Source organism: Anolis sagrei, chromosome 4 (genome assembly GCF_037176765.1).
Source record: "Anolis sagrei isolate rAnoSag1 chromosome 4, rAnoSag1.mat, whole genome shotgun sequence".
In the NCBI taxonomy this organism is placed as follows: domain Eukaryota; kingdom Metazoa; phylum Chordata; class Lepidosauria; order Squamata; family Dactyloidae; genus Anolis; species Anolis sagrei.
This window is the reverse complement of record NC_090024.1, coordinates 7,034,521-7,047,703: the sequence shown is the minus strand read 5'-3', so window position 1 is coordinate 7,047,703 and position 13,183 is coordinate 7,034,521. Positions and strand designations below refer to the sequence as shown.

The 13,183-nt window shown below is 42.4% G+C and overlaps 1 protein-coding gene across 1 annotated transcript; it reads left to right on the top strand.

Moving 5' to 3' along the window:
• Positions 1 to 2,094: 2,094 nt before the first annotated feature.
• PSCA (prostate stem cell antigen) lies at positions 2,095 to 10,342 on the top strand. Its single transcript, XM_067467022.1, has 3 exons — positions 2,095 to 2,146; positions 8,311 to 8,418; positions 10,019 to 10,342. The coding sequence occupies exons 1-3, from the start codon at positions 2,095 to 2,097 to the stop codon at positions 10,228 to 10,230; spliced, it is 372 nt and encodes a 123-aa protein (XP_067323123.1). The 3' UTR covers positions 10,231 to 10,342.
• Positions 10,343 to 13,183: the final 2,841 nt, after the last annotated feature.

The following is a 13,183-nucleotide window of genomic DNA, read 5'->3' as shown; positions in this document are numbered from 1 at the left end:
AATGTAAACACTGATGGAGTTTGGGGAAAATATATCTTGACATTTGGGAGTTGTAGTTACTAGGATTTATAGTTCACCTACAATCAAAGAGCAATGATGGAATTGGGCCAAACTTCCCACACACAACTCCCATGAGCAACAGAAAATACTGTGTTTTCTGATGGTCTTTGGCAATTCAACAGACGGCCATCCAGCCTCTGTTTCAAAGCCTCCAAAGAAGGAGCCTCCACCACACTCCGGGGCAGAGAGTTCCACCGCTGAATGGCTCTCACAGTCAGGAAGTTCTTCCTCATGTTCAGATGGAATCTCCTCTCTTGTAGTTTGAAGCCATTGCTCCGGGTCCTAGTCTCCAAGGAAGCAGAAAACAAGCTTGCTCTCCCCTTGTAGTTGCTGGGATAGTTGCTCTCACAATCAAGAAGTTCTTCCTAATGTTCAGATGGAATCTCCTTTCTTGTAGTTTGAAGCCATTGTTCCGCATCCTAGTCTCCAGGGCAGCTAAAAACAAGCTTGCTCCCTCCTCCCTATGACTTCCCTATGACCTCCCTATGAGTTGTAGTTCACCTACATCCAGAGAGCACTGTGGACTCAGTTGAGATGGAAGAGACCTCATGAGCCATCCAGTCCAACCCCCTGTCAAGAAGCAGGAAAATTGCATTCAAAGCATCCCCGACAGATGGTCATCCAGCCTCTGTTTCAAAGCTTCCAAAGAAGGAGCCTCCACCACACTCCAGGGCAGTGAGTTCCACTGCTGAACAGCTCTCACAATCAAGAAGTTCTTCCTAATTTTCAGATGCAATCTCCTTTCTTGGAGTTTGAAGCCATTGTTCCGTGTCCTAGTCTCCAGGGCAGCAGAAAACAAGGTTGCTCCCTCCTCCCTATGACTTCCCCTTACATATTTATACATGGCCCTCATTCATGTCTCCTCTCAGCCTTCTCTTCTTCAGCCTAAACAGCCTAAACACGCCCAGCTCCTTAAGCCACTCCTCATAGGGCTTGTTCTCCAGACCATTGATCATTTTAGTCGCCCTCCTCTGGACACATTCCAGCTTGTCAATCTCTCTCTTGAATTGTGGTGCCCAGAACTGGACACAATATTCCAGGTGTGGTCTAACCAAGGCAGAATAGAGCATGGGGAGCATGGCTTCCCTAGATCTAGACACTATGCTCCTATTGATGCAGGCCAAAATCCCATTGGCTTTTTTTGCCGCCACATCACATTCTTGGCTCATGTTTAACTTGTTGTCCACGAGGACTCCAAGATCTTTTTGACACGTCCTGCTCTTGAGCCAGGCATTGCCCCCCATTCTGTATCTTTGCATTTCGTTTTTCCTGCCAAAGTGGAGTATCTTGCATTTCTCCCTGTTGAACTTCATTCTGTTAGTTTTGGCCCATCTCTCTAATCTGTCAAGATGGTTTTGAATCCTGCTCCTGTCCTCTGGAGTATTGGCTATCCCTCCTAATTTGGTGTCGTCTGCAAACTTGATGAACGCAAGTTGTATCTTCCCAAGGTCTTTAGACTTCACATTCAGTCTCTTGGCCCCTAGTCTTGACAGGCACACAGTACCAATGTGTCCATGGACTCTCCATTCTTAAATTTCTATTTTTAAGACATCGCTTGAGGAAATTATTTTCAAGTAGAGAACTTAATGCATGGTGACTGAGATGCCTCCAGGTGCCTCCTTCCACCCTGCTAGAATATGCAAGGAATGCAATGGGCCATTATTTGTATGCACTGAAGCCAATGGACCCAGATACACCCAACTGGAGAGAGCTGGTTTGGATGAGCAAGTGAGTGATAATGATTTTAGCATCAGAGCAAGAAATATCTCATCCACCCTGTTTTGAGGAGTTTTCACCAAAATGAGTCCCACCTCATTCTTTATCTGCTTAATTTTGCTCAGTTGCCCTCACCAAAAGGTCAACTGTTGGGAGTAAAGGTGGAGGCTTGATTCGTGTATTACTATTGGCATTGTGTGGTTCTCCAGCTGATCCTCCCAACCTCACGTGGTGGGACAGTTCCTTCCCAAGACCTATAAAGCAACGCCAAAAAGAAAGGGTGCCCCATTTTCTGCGTCAGCTTTGCATTCGACAACAATGAAGGCACTTCTGATCTGTGTGTTGGCTGGAATCTTCTTCATAGAGCCAAGTAAGTCTTTCAGATGTTTCACGTCTAGTGGTGATCTCTTTAAAAAATTCAGCTCCATCAGGTATCTTTTTGCAAATTTTATTTATTTATTTATTTACAGTATTTGGATTCCGCCCTTCTCACCCCGCAGGGGACTCAGGGCAGATTTCAATGCACATATACATGTCAAACATTCAGTGCCATAGACATACAACTTATATAGACAGACACAGAGGCAATTTAACATTCCAGCTTTCTGGCTTCATGGGGGTATGCTCAATTCTGCCACAGGGGGAGCTGTTGCTTCACTGTCCACTTGTGACACCAATTCCTTGATGGAGTATTTCCTCATTCTTACGCATGCTGCTGGAAGGTTTTGTGGTGTCGTAAAGTAGTTAAATTAGCTTCCCTTCAGAAAGCGGTACCTAAATTTCATACTTGACAGATGCAACTGTCTTTCGGGCTGCATAGATCAACAACAAGCTAGACTATTAATGGTTGGAAGCTTACTCCGACCCGGGCTGGCTTCGAACTCATGACCTCTTGGTCGGTAGTGATTTAATGCCCTACATGGTTTCGATCCAACTTATCTATCCGAACATATCTTTCCTTATGAACCATCTAAGACAGTGGTTCTCAACCTGGGGTCCCCAGATGTTTTTGGCCTTCAACTCCCAGAAATCCTAACAGCTAGTAAACTGGCTGGGGTTTCTGGGAGTTGTAGGCTAAAAACATCTGGGGACCCCAGATTGAGAACCATTGATCTAAGATGTTAAGATCTTCTGGGGAGGCCCTGCTCTCACTCCTGCCTTCTTTGCAGATGCGTCTGGCGGGGATGAGAGACAGGGCCTTCTCAACAGTGTCCCCTTGACTGTGGAACGCCCTGCCTAGAGATTTAAGATTGGCTCCCTCCCTCCTGACTTTTCAAAAAAAGGTGAAAACCTCGCTTTTTGAGCTAAACGGAATTACGGAACTACTTGATAACGCAATGGAATAACGATTTGACATGGAGACGATCAGAATACTGTTTTAAGGCTTTGTACGGTTTTTATATTTTTATATCATATGCTATTGTTTTTAACAGAATTTCTTGATTGTTTTTACTTGTTATAATTGTTGAGGCATCGAACTGTTGCCAATTTGTGAACCGCTCCGAGTCGCCTCTGGGCTGAGAGGGCTGGTATATAAATATAGTAAGTAAGTAAATAAATAAATAATGCTACTAACTGGCTACTAACTAGCTGTGCCACAGCCCAAATGTTGCTTGTCTCCTCTGAGAAGGAGCTCCCAGCTATTTCCCATGTTAAGATGACTCTTATCTCTACTGGTCAGTCCAACATTTTGAGATCATGAGGCTGGAGAACAACTTTCATTTGGTCCCACTATCATCAGAGGTACATTAGTGGGGGACATAAGAGAAGGTGGATTGTGAAGGAACTGGACAAACCTCATCCATTGACTGCTAAAGAATAAAAATAGGTATAGTAGAGCTTGGAAATTACCTTTTTTAATGATATTTTCCAGAATCTCCCATCCAACCAAGCTATAGGATGAGAGACATCCTGATAGTAGTCTATGTGAAAGGGATCTAGGAATCTTTGTAGACTACTAGCTGAACATGAGTCAGTATTGTGATGCAGCCACTAAAAGAGTCAATACAATTCTAGACTGCATCAGTAGAGGTCTAGTGTCTAGATCAGTGTTTCTCAACCTTCCTAATGCCGTGACCCCTTAATACAGTTCTGCATGTTGTGGTGACCCCCAACCATAACATTATTGTATTGTTGAAGGCTTTCATGGCCGGAATCACTGGGTTGTTGTAGGTTTTTCTGGGCTATATGGCCATGATCTAGAGGCATTCTCTCCTGACTTTTCGCCTGCATCTAGATGCAGGCGAAACGTCAGGAGAGAATGCCTCTAGACCGTGGCCATATAGCCCGAAAAAACCTACAACAACCCATAACATTATTTTCGTTGCGACTTCATAACTGTAATTTTGGTACTGGTATGAATTGTAATTTAAATATCTGATATGCAGGATGCATTTTCATTCACTGGACCAAATTTGGCATAAATACCCAATATGCCCAAATCTGAATACTGGTGGCTTTTTTTGCCGCCGCATCAGATTGTTGGCTCATGTTTAACGTGTTGTCCACAAGGACTCCAAGATCTTTTTCACATGTACTGCTATCTACCCAGGCATCATCCCCCATTCTGTATCTTTGCATTTCCTTTTTTTCTGCCAAAGTGGAGTATCTTGCATTTGTTCCCATTGAATAAGCAATATTCCTGCTTCTTGGCAGGGGGTTGGACTGGATGGCCCATGAGGTCTCTTCCAACTCTTTGATTCTATGATTCTATGATTCTATGAACTTCATTTAGTTGGATTGGATTGAATGGCCCTTGGGGTCTCTTCCAGCTCTATAATTTTATTATTCTATATTTTTTTGCTGGAATTCAAATGGGAATTGCATCTGCAGAAAACAGAATTGAACCTTTCACAACATCTGTATCCAACATGGGGCTGTTGTGATTGTTGCATGTTGTGCCCGATGGGCATTGTGGCCAATGTGCAACAAGCACACATCACGATCTCCAAACACCCATCTGAACAATGGCTAGGGGCTCTTAATGTGGATTTGTTGAGCCCTATGTGCTTTGAGAAACTGGGAAGCATCCTTGCAAAGAACTTGGAGTATTCTGGACTGCCTCTGATAAAAGATAAGTAGAGATGAAATTATGGAAGATGGATCACAATACAGAATTGTGGCTCTTATCTGGGAAATATGTCAGCCATTCATGTGCTATTCTTTGCATTTTTGGAATCTTCTTCAATCATTTCAAATGAGACTGTTATTTAAAGTCATCTTTGATTTTTGATATCCAGAATTGTGCTGGCTTTTATAGTTGGCAGGCAACAGTATTCAGCGTTTGACAGTTGTTTGATGCTCAACGCATAAAGGGGGATGTAAAGCTGGACTGCGCCTGCTAATTGAGATGAATCGCAAATGCATCCCTGACAGCATCGAAAAGACGGCACACAGCGAGGCTTCGCTAATTGAGATGCAATGGTCTGGAGTGAGAATATTTAACAGGCAGAGACTTCATCTCTGGCACCTGCCAAAATCAAAAGGAGAGGTGCCAAGCGAGTCCGAAGCATGCGGATCTCGCATTTGAAACGTGGCCAAACTTCAAACGTTTGCAACGTTTGGTGTCATCTCCAATCCAAACAGAATGGAGAGTGGGCATATAAATCAGGCCCCAAGGACTCACACGTGCCAGGGAAGAAGCAACAGGGAAGAAAGGGTTGTCATTCTTCCAGAGCTGCAATCTGGGCATGTATGTGCAGGCAGCTATGTCCAGAAGGCGAGCCATAAGTTATAACCCCTTCAGTTTCTTCTAAGTGTGCCATAAAAAACGCCGTTGCCCTACAGCCTTGTTGTGCAATGTGACCCTTCTAATCTCTTTGCAACCTCAGTCCCCTTATATATATTTTTTATTCCCAGTCTTCGATTCAAATACAATCGTCCCTCCACTTTGGCAATTTCCAACTTTTGCAATTTAGTTATTCACAGATTTAGTTAAAATGCTCTCTCTGGAAATCTTTAGGTCCTCCTGTGGTCAGCTTCCAGTAGACATTGGCCATAGGGTCATGCTGGAAGACCTATATATATCTCTAAGGATGTGTTTTCTTGGAGGAAAATAGCAATAGAGACAGGTAACAAATTATTATTATTATGTATTGTCGAAGGCTTTCATGGCCGGAATCACTGGGTTGTTGTAGGTTTTTTCGGGCTATATGGCCATGGTCTAGAGGCATTCTTTCCTGACGTTTCTACCTCTGAGGATGCTTGCCATAGATGCAGGCGAAACGTCAGGAGAGAATGCCTCTAGACCATGGCCATATAGCCCAAAAAAACCTACAACAACCCTATTATCATTATTATTATTATTATTATTATTATTATTATTATTAGAAACACAACAAGATGAGTCCACAGCAGACAAGATCACTCTGCTGGCTGTTGCATTGGATCACATGTCGGACCCTTCCCAAGTGTCTAGGAGTGTGTGATGTATCGGCAAATAATGCATGCAGATCCCAATAGGGTGGCCTTCTGCAGCTGGCAGATGGTAATTTTGTCAGCGCCGATTGTATTTAAGTGCAGGCCAAGGTCTTTAGGCACTGCACCCAGTGTGCCAATCACCACTGGGACCACCTTGACTGGTTTGTGCCAGAGTCTTTGCAGTTCGATCTTTAAATCCTCATATCATGTCAGCTTTTCCAGTTGTTTCTCTGCAATCCTGCTGTCACCTGGGATTGCAACATCCACAATCCATACTTTGTTTTTTAACACGATTGTGAGGACAGAAGTATTATGGTGCAAAACTCTGTCTGTCTGAATCCGGAAGTCCCAGAGGAGTTTGGCGTGTTCATTCTCTGTAACTTTTTTCTGGCTTGTGATCCCATCAGTTCTTATTATTATTATTATTATTATTATTATTATTATTATTATGCACACCTTTTCACTTTCATGTGGGTCCCAGTGATGTGAAGGGCTGACTGTAATCTTTTTGAGGGACCTACCTAACTTGTAATGGCCGAGTCTTCTAGTAGTTCTCAAACATTGTCTTCCAGAAATTTTGGACCTAGTGGTGCTAGATATCCCTTATTCCAGGTTGAGGTCCCTTATTTGACAGCCAGAGAGCTTGATCCTTCTTAGGTTCGTGGAAATAAATAGCAACTATTCAAAGACAGCTCTCCCTATGCATCCATTTTTGTCAATGTATTACCATACATTTTCCCCTATTGAAATTCATTTTGTTAGTTTTGGCCCGGCTCTCTTATCTGTGATGGTTATTTTGGGTTTTAATTCTTTCTTTTGGAATATTACCTAAATCCCTGATTTGGTGCCATGTGCAAATTTGATCAGTATGCTTTCTATTCCATCATCCTCAAAGGCTAGAGAAGACTGTGGACTGGCTTTGGATTAAGTTGCTAATTGTTGAACTCGGACTATTTGTGCTATTTTAAATGGTTTTTTAATCTGATTTATTGTTTACTTATTATGTAACTGTTGTTTTGTCTGTTGCATATATGGGGCATTGAATTGTTGCCGGCTGTAAGGCGCCCTGAGTCCCCCCTTGGGGGTAGAGAAGGGCGGGGTACAAATATTTGAAATAAATAAATAAATAAATAAACAGACCATCAGAACATCAGATAACAAAAATGTTGGATAATACAGAGTCTCCTACTGTTACCTGTCCGAAGCAGCACTAGATGCCTAGAATACTAACAATAGGGACTCTGGGGCAGAGAGTTCCACTGCTGAACAGCTCTCACAGTCAGGAAGTTTTTCCTCATGTTCAGATGAAATCTCCTTTCTTGTAGTTTGAAGCAAAACAATGACTTCAAACTACAAGAAATGAGATTCCACCTGAACATCAGGAAAAACTTCCTGACTGTAAGAAGAGCTGTTCAGCAGTGGAACTCTCTGCCCCAGAGTGTGGTGGATGCTCCTTCTTTGGAGGGTTTGAAACAGAGGCTGGATGGCCATCTGTCAGGGGTGATTTGAATGCAATATTCCTGCTTCTTGGCAGGGAGTTGGACTGGATGGCCCATGAGGTCTCTTCCAACTCTAGGATTCTAGGATTCTATGAAAAGTTAAGGCAAGGCAATGCCTCGGGGCTGGAGTGGCCCAACGGGAAGTACCCAGATGCAGAAGAGGAGTGTGGAAATCACAGAGGAAAAGAGGGAGGATGCTTCCGCTTCCAGTCCTTCCTCTTTTCCCCCTTTCCTCCCTCCTCCTCCTCCTTGTCTTGCCTTTTCCACTTATTGGGAATTGAGAGAGAGTTGGGGAGCACTCCTTTAATTGAAGGAGAAATGATGGAAGAAAAGGAGGGAATCGGATAAGAGTATCAAATAAGAAGGATGTCGGACAAGCGAAGGTCAGATAAGTGAGACTCTACTGTACCTCTGTCTGTTGCTTGTCTTGTCATTGTATAACCGGCATTGAATGTTTGCCATATATGTGTTCTGTGACATATATGGCACCCCTTCGGTCCTCTTCGGGTTCCTCTTTGGAGTCCCCTTCGGGGTGAGAAGGGTAGAATATAAATACTGTAAATAAAGTCGAATCCCTTCCCTGCTTCTCAGATCAAAACATGTTCTTCTCTTACAGCTGGCTCACTGAGATGCTATACATGTAACACCCAGGTCAGCAACAGCAACTGCCAAGCAATGGTAAATTGTGAGGGGAATGCCAAAGCCTGCAAGACCGACGTGGTTGGTAAGACAAAACCTTGAACATGCCACTCAACCCTTTTTTCTTTTCTTTTCTTTTCTTTTCTTTTTCTTTCCTTTTTTTTTTTTTTTTGAAGGCATTGGGTTTTGTTTATTTATTTATTGTGTCAGGAGCAAACCAAACAGTTGTATTGTGTTTTTTAACAAACAAACAAACAAACAAACATGCAAAACACAAAGTTTGCAAGCTTGGTAGTTGATTAAATATCCTTTGACCAGAAGCTGGCCACTCGTGGTGCCTCTGGTGTTACTATAAGAAGGTCCTCCATTGTGCATGTGGGAAGCCTCAGGTTGCATTGCAGCAGGTGGTCTGTAGTTTGCTCTTCTCCACACTCGCATGTCGTGGACTCCACTTTGTGGCCCCATTTCTGAAGGTTGGCTCTGCATCTCGTGGTGCCAGAGCGCAGTCTGTTCAGCGCTTTCCAAGTCACCCAGTCCTCTGTGTGTCCAGGGGGGAGTCTCTTATTTGGTATCAGCCATTGATTGAGGTTCTGGGTTTGAGCCTGCCACTTTTGGACGCTTGCTTGCTGAGGATTCTGTTGTAGGCTCATAATGTTGTTTTCCAGCAGCATGCTCCTCTACAGTATTTCTTTCATCCCCTGTTCTTTCATATCAGGTTTCATTAGTTTTACATTGTAGTTGTCGTCATCCTTGTTTCTGACTTGTAGCAATACTAAAATAACATTTCTTGGCAATATTTATTTAATCGGTGCTCACTGTTTTGTTCACCTGAGGATGAAAGAGACTTGTCCAGGGTCACCCAATGGATTTATATTATATTTAATATAGTGTAATATATAAAGTAATATAATATAATATATTGTATATGCATATAGTATTTATAATATTATAATGTAATGCAATATAATACTAATAATAATAATATGATATTATAATTATATATTTTATATTACATGTAATATTACTAATAATATTACAATACAATGGTATAGTACAATATCTATATAAATAAAAATGTAATGTTCATTTGTGGGATTAACATAACTCAAAAACCACTGGACAAATTGCCGCCAAATTTGGCCAAAAGACACCTACTAACCCAAGAAGTGACCATCACTTTAAAAATGATTTTGTCGTTTGGGAGTTGTAGTTGCTGGCATTTATAGTTCACCTGCAATCAAAGAGCATTCTGAACTCCACCAATGATGGAACTGAACCAATGATGGAATTAAACCAAACTTGGCATACGGGACTCCCATGACCAACAGAAAACACTAGAAGGGTTTGGTGGGCATTGACCTTGATTCTGGAAGTTGTAGTTCACCTACATCCAGAGAGCACTGTGGACTCAAACAATGATGGATCTGGACCAAACTTGACATGAATATCCCATATGCCCAAATGTGAACACAGATGGAGTTTGGGGGAAATAGACCTTGACATAGACCTTGACATTTGGGAGTTGTAGTTACTGGGATTTACCCCAGTTCCTTATGACATATATGAGATTAATGTGTATGCAATGTAAGTGAATACAGCTATAGCTAAACATATATGGTATATTGGTATACAAGCATGGAAACATATGAACCACTCCTTCTCACCTCTCTGTGTCTCCTTCCTAGGTGTGGTGGGCCTCTTCAATGTCATCTCCAAAGAGTGTTCTTCAGACTGCGAGCCCTACTTCAAGGACTTCACTGTAGGCAAGAGGAACATCTCCTGTTGCGCCACCGACCTCTGCAACATCAACGGAGCCCAGGGCTTTGGCACGAACTACAAAGCCCAAGCGACTTTGGCTCTTTTCACCAGCTTGGCCGGCCTCCTTCTCCGGAGTTGACTGTGAGGGGCAAGAGATGGGGAAAGCACATAAGAAGAGAAAATAAATCTAGATAATTTCCAATTAAAACTGTATTCAAAACCACAATCTGTAAAGTTCCAGATATGTCATGTGATTTCAAAATATATTTTAGAGCTACAGATAAGAGAATGGTGGGAGTTATTTGTGTACCCTTGGCATGTATACGTAATGGCACTTGACCATTCTATGGGATGATGCAGATTTTCATCTAAAGTTGCTTTCAGTTTGACACCTTTTACACCGCCTGGCTCAATGCTATGAAATCCTAGGAGTTTCCCTTTGGCGAGGCAATAGCCAACTTTAGCAGAGAACTCTAAAGACCTTGCAAAACAGAGGCTGGATGGCCATCTATCAGGGATGATTTGAATGCAATATTCCTGCTTCTTGGCAGAATGGGCTTGGACTGGATGGCCCATGAGGTCTCTTCCAACTCTTTGATTCTATGATTCTATGAACTACAACTCCTACAATTCAATGGCATTCTTCATTGACAGTTCAAGTGGCACCAAACTGCATTCATTCTACAGTGCAGATGCAACCATAATATTGAGTTTTCCTCATGAGCATTTTCCTTGATCAGGCTGTGATTCGTTATATACTGACCATCTGAGAAAACCCTTGTGTTGCAGTGAGGAAACCATCAGTGGAGGCTTAGCTTTTGGAGTTTGGAAACTCAAAATTGCAGGGTCTGGTTCTTTCAAAGGAAATTAGTGTCCACATTACCCAATTTCCATGCTCTTTCAACCTCCTTGCCTCCAAACTATAAGATTCTGGGATTTGTAGTTCTCTGAAGTATTTAGGATTCTGTACCAGAGATAATGCTATAGTTCAAGGGAGCAGAATGGATGTTTCCAAGATCTTCATCAAACTACAAACCACCAGACTAGTTAAAAGTGGTATCAGAATGCTGTAAATTCAGCAATATGGATATCTCCCTCATTAAACACTACACCTGTATTCTCCAAAGCAGGTGAAACATATGTGTACTGAAATCTGAATCATATTATTAGTCCCAACTAGAGGAAACCAATTCCATCAATAGGTTGATTCACCATGATGAACATTTTCAAATGAGGCTTTGTGGGAGCTCTCCAAGGTGCTGAATTTTCAGTCTGCCTATTCAGCACATTGGATGGCTTCCATACCTTTGACCATTTTGGTGACCCTTCTTGGGACACATTCCCTCTGCTCCATCCCCTTCTTGAATGGCTTTGTCCAGATCTGGACACAAGGTTATTATCCCAGATCAGGTCTGACCAAAGCAGGAGAGATCAGGACTGTGGCTTCTCACAATCTAGACACTTTAGTCTTGTTGATGCAGCCTAGAATGTCAGAGTTCAGACGATGCCCAGCAGAAGGAATGGTAGATCAGCAGACACTGAGTTGCAAAATAAGGACTCTGCAAGCTTTGAGTTACAAAAGAAACTAAGTTTTACTAAGAACATTCAACAGACACATCTTACTACAGCGAGCTACAATTCAGGAACTAGTCAAAACGAAAGCTTCTTCACATCTGCTTATCTCTTCTTGCTGAGACTGGTTACTCCCTTCTGTTCCCAGCAAGAGCAAACCTTATCTTACTTTTCTCAAGTTCACTTAATCACAGCCTCATGGTGTAAACATTCCTGCACAGCATTTCTAATTCACAGTGGCATCCAGATTTGCAATACATAGACGCACATATAAAACACATACATAACTAAATTAATCCTGACATAGAATTGTATTGGCTTTTTAAACTGCTGCACCACACTGTTGCCTCATATTCAGTTTGTGGTTTACTAAGACTCTAAGATTCCTTCATGGCCTTTAATTCAACCAATAGAACACAAATCATGTCCTTTTATTCTGGGAGCGGTTCTGATTTCCAAAAAAAAAAAATCTATATGTTTATTTAGTCTGGTGACACTTCCTTATTTGGACTGAGCTTTGTGGATGCAAAGAAGTATAAATGAACTATGAATAAAATCTTATGCACACAGGACTGGTGGTGTAATTCTTATGGTGTTGCTCAGTGGCTCTAAACCAGACATGGGCAAACTTGGGCCCTCCAGGTGTTTCGGACTTCCACAATTCCTAACAGCCTACCAGAAGTTAGGAATTGTGGGAGTTGAAGTCCAAAACACCTGGAGGGCTGAAGTTTGCCCAAGTCTGCTCTAAACCTTGGTTCTCTGGGTCCTGAGGCTTCAGTTCCCAGAAGCTCCATTCGGCTTGACCAACAGTCAGGAATTCTGGGAACTGAAGTCAAAAATACCTGGTGATTCTTCCTAGCATTTACCTCATACCTCCTTTCCTATAATCAGAATCAATTAGTTTGGATCCTACCTTTTAAGGATCTGTGCCGTCGCACCTGTAACTCTTAGGGAAAGAGACATGGGTGTGACATCTCTCCCCAGGGGATTGCTTCTTGCCCTCCTTTAGGGAAACTGGAACTCTCAAAGACCCAAACACTATAGATAACTCAAAATAGGTTTTATTGCTCACAAAGAGTTATCTCTTTAAGGCAATAATCTGGAAGTTTCAAAGGGGTGAAGGAAAACATACATTACAGTCTCTGGTTGTCTTGGGTCCAAGGAGTTTTGCAGCTGAGAAGCTTTTCCAGGTCCCTCTTTCTCAATGGCTGTGAATGCTGAAGCAATCCACAACCCCAGTCCAAATGGCCTATGTTTGAAGACAGAAAGTCTTCCTCTGGTGCCAAAAGAACTTGTTTGAAGGCACTTGAGACTTCCCAACGTTGTTCAGGTTGATCTGAACATGAAGCATAAGTCTCAAGGGCAAGAACTTCAGAATTGGTGCTGAGAGGTAACTTAATCAGGGGCTTTTAGAGCCAAGACTCTTACTCACATCCATCTGGTAGAAAATCTGATGGTGGAATGAAAAAGGGAAGCACTCCCCTCCTCCAGGAAGAGGTGGAGCCAAACAATTGAGCTGA

Excerpts from the sequence above, each read along its gene's own strand:
- PSCA (XM_067467022.1), top strand. The coding sequence starts at position 2,095 with ATGAAGGCACTTCTGATCTGTGTGTTGGCTGGAATCTTCTTCATAGAG. Across the intron at positions 2,147-8,310 it reads AATCTTCTTCATAGAGCCAA|CTGGCTCACTGAGATGCTAT; the intron begins GTAAGTCTTTCA and ends CTTCTCTTACAG. Across the intron at positions 8,419-10,018 it reads CTGCAAGACCGACGTGGTTG|GTGTGGTGGGCCTCTTCAAT; the intron begins GTAAGACAAAAC and ends TCTCCTTCCTAG.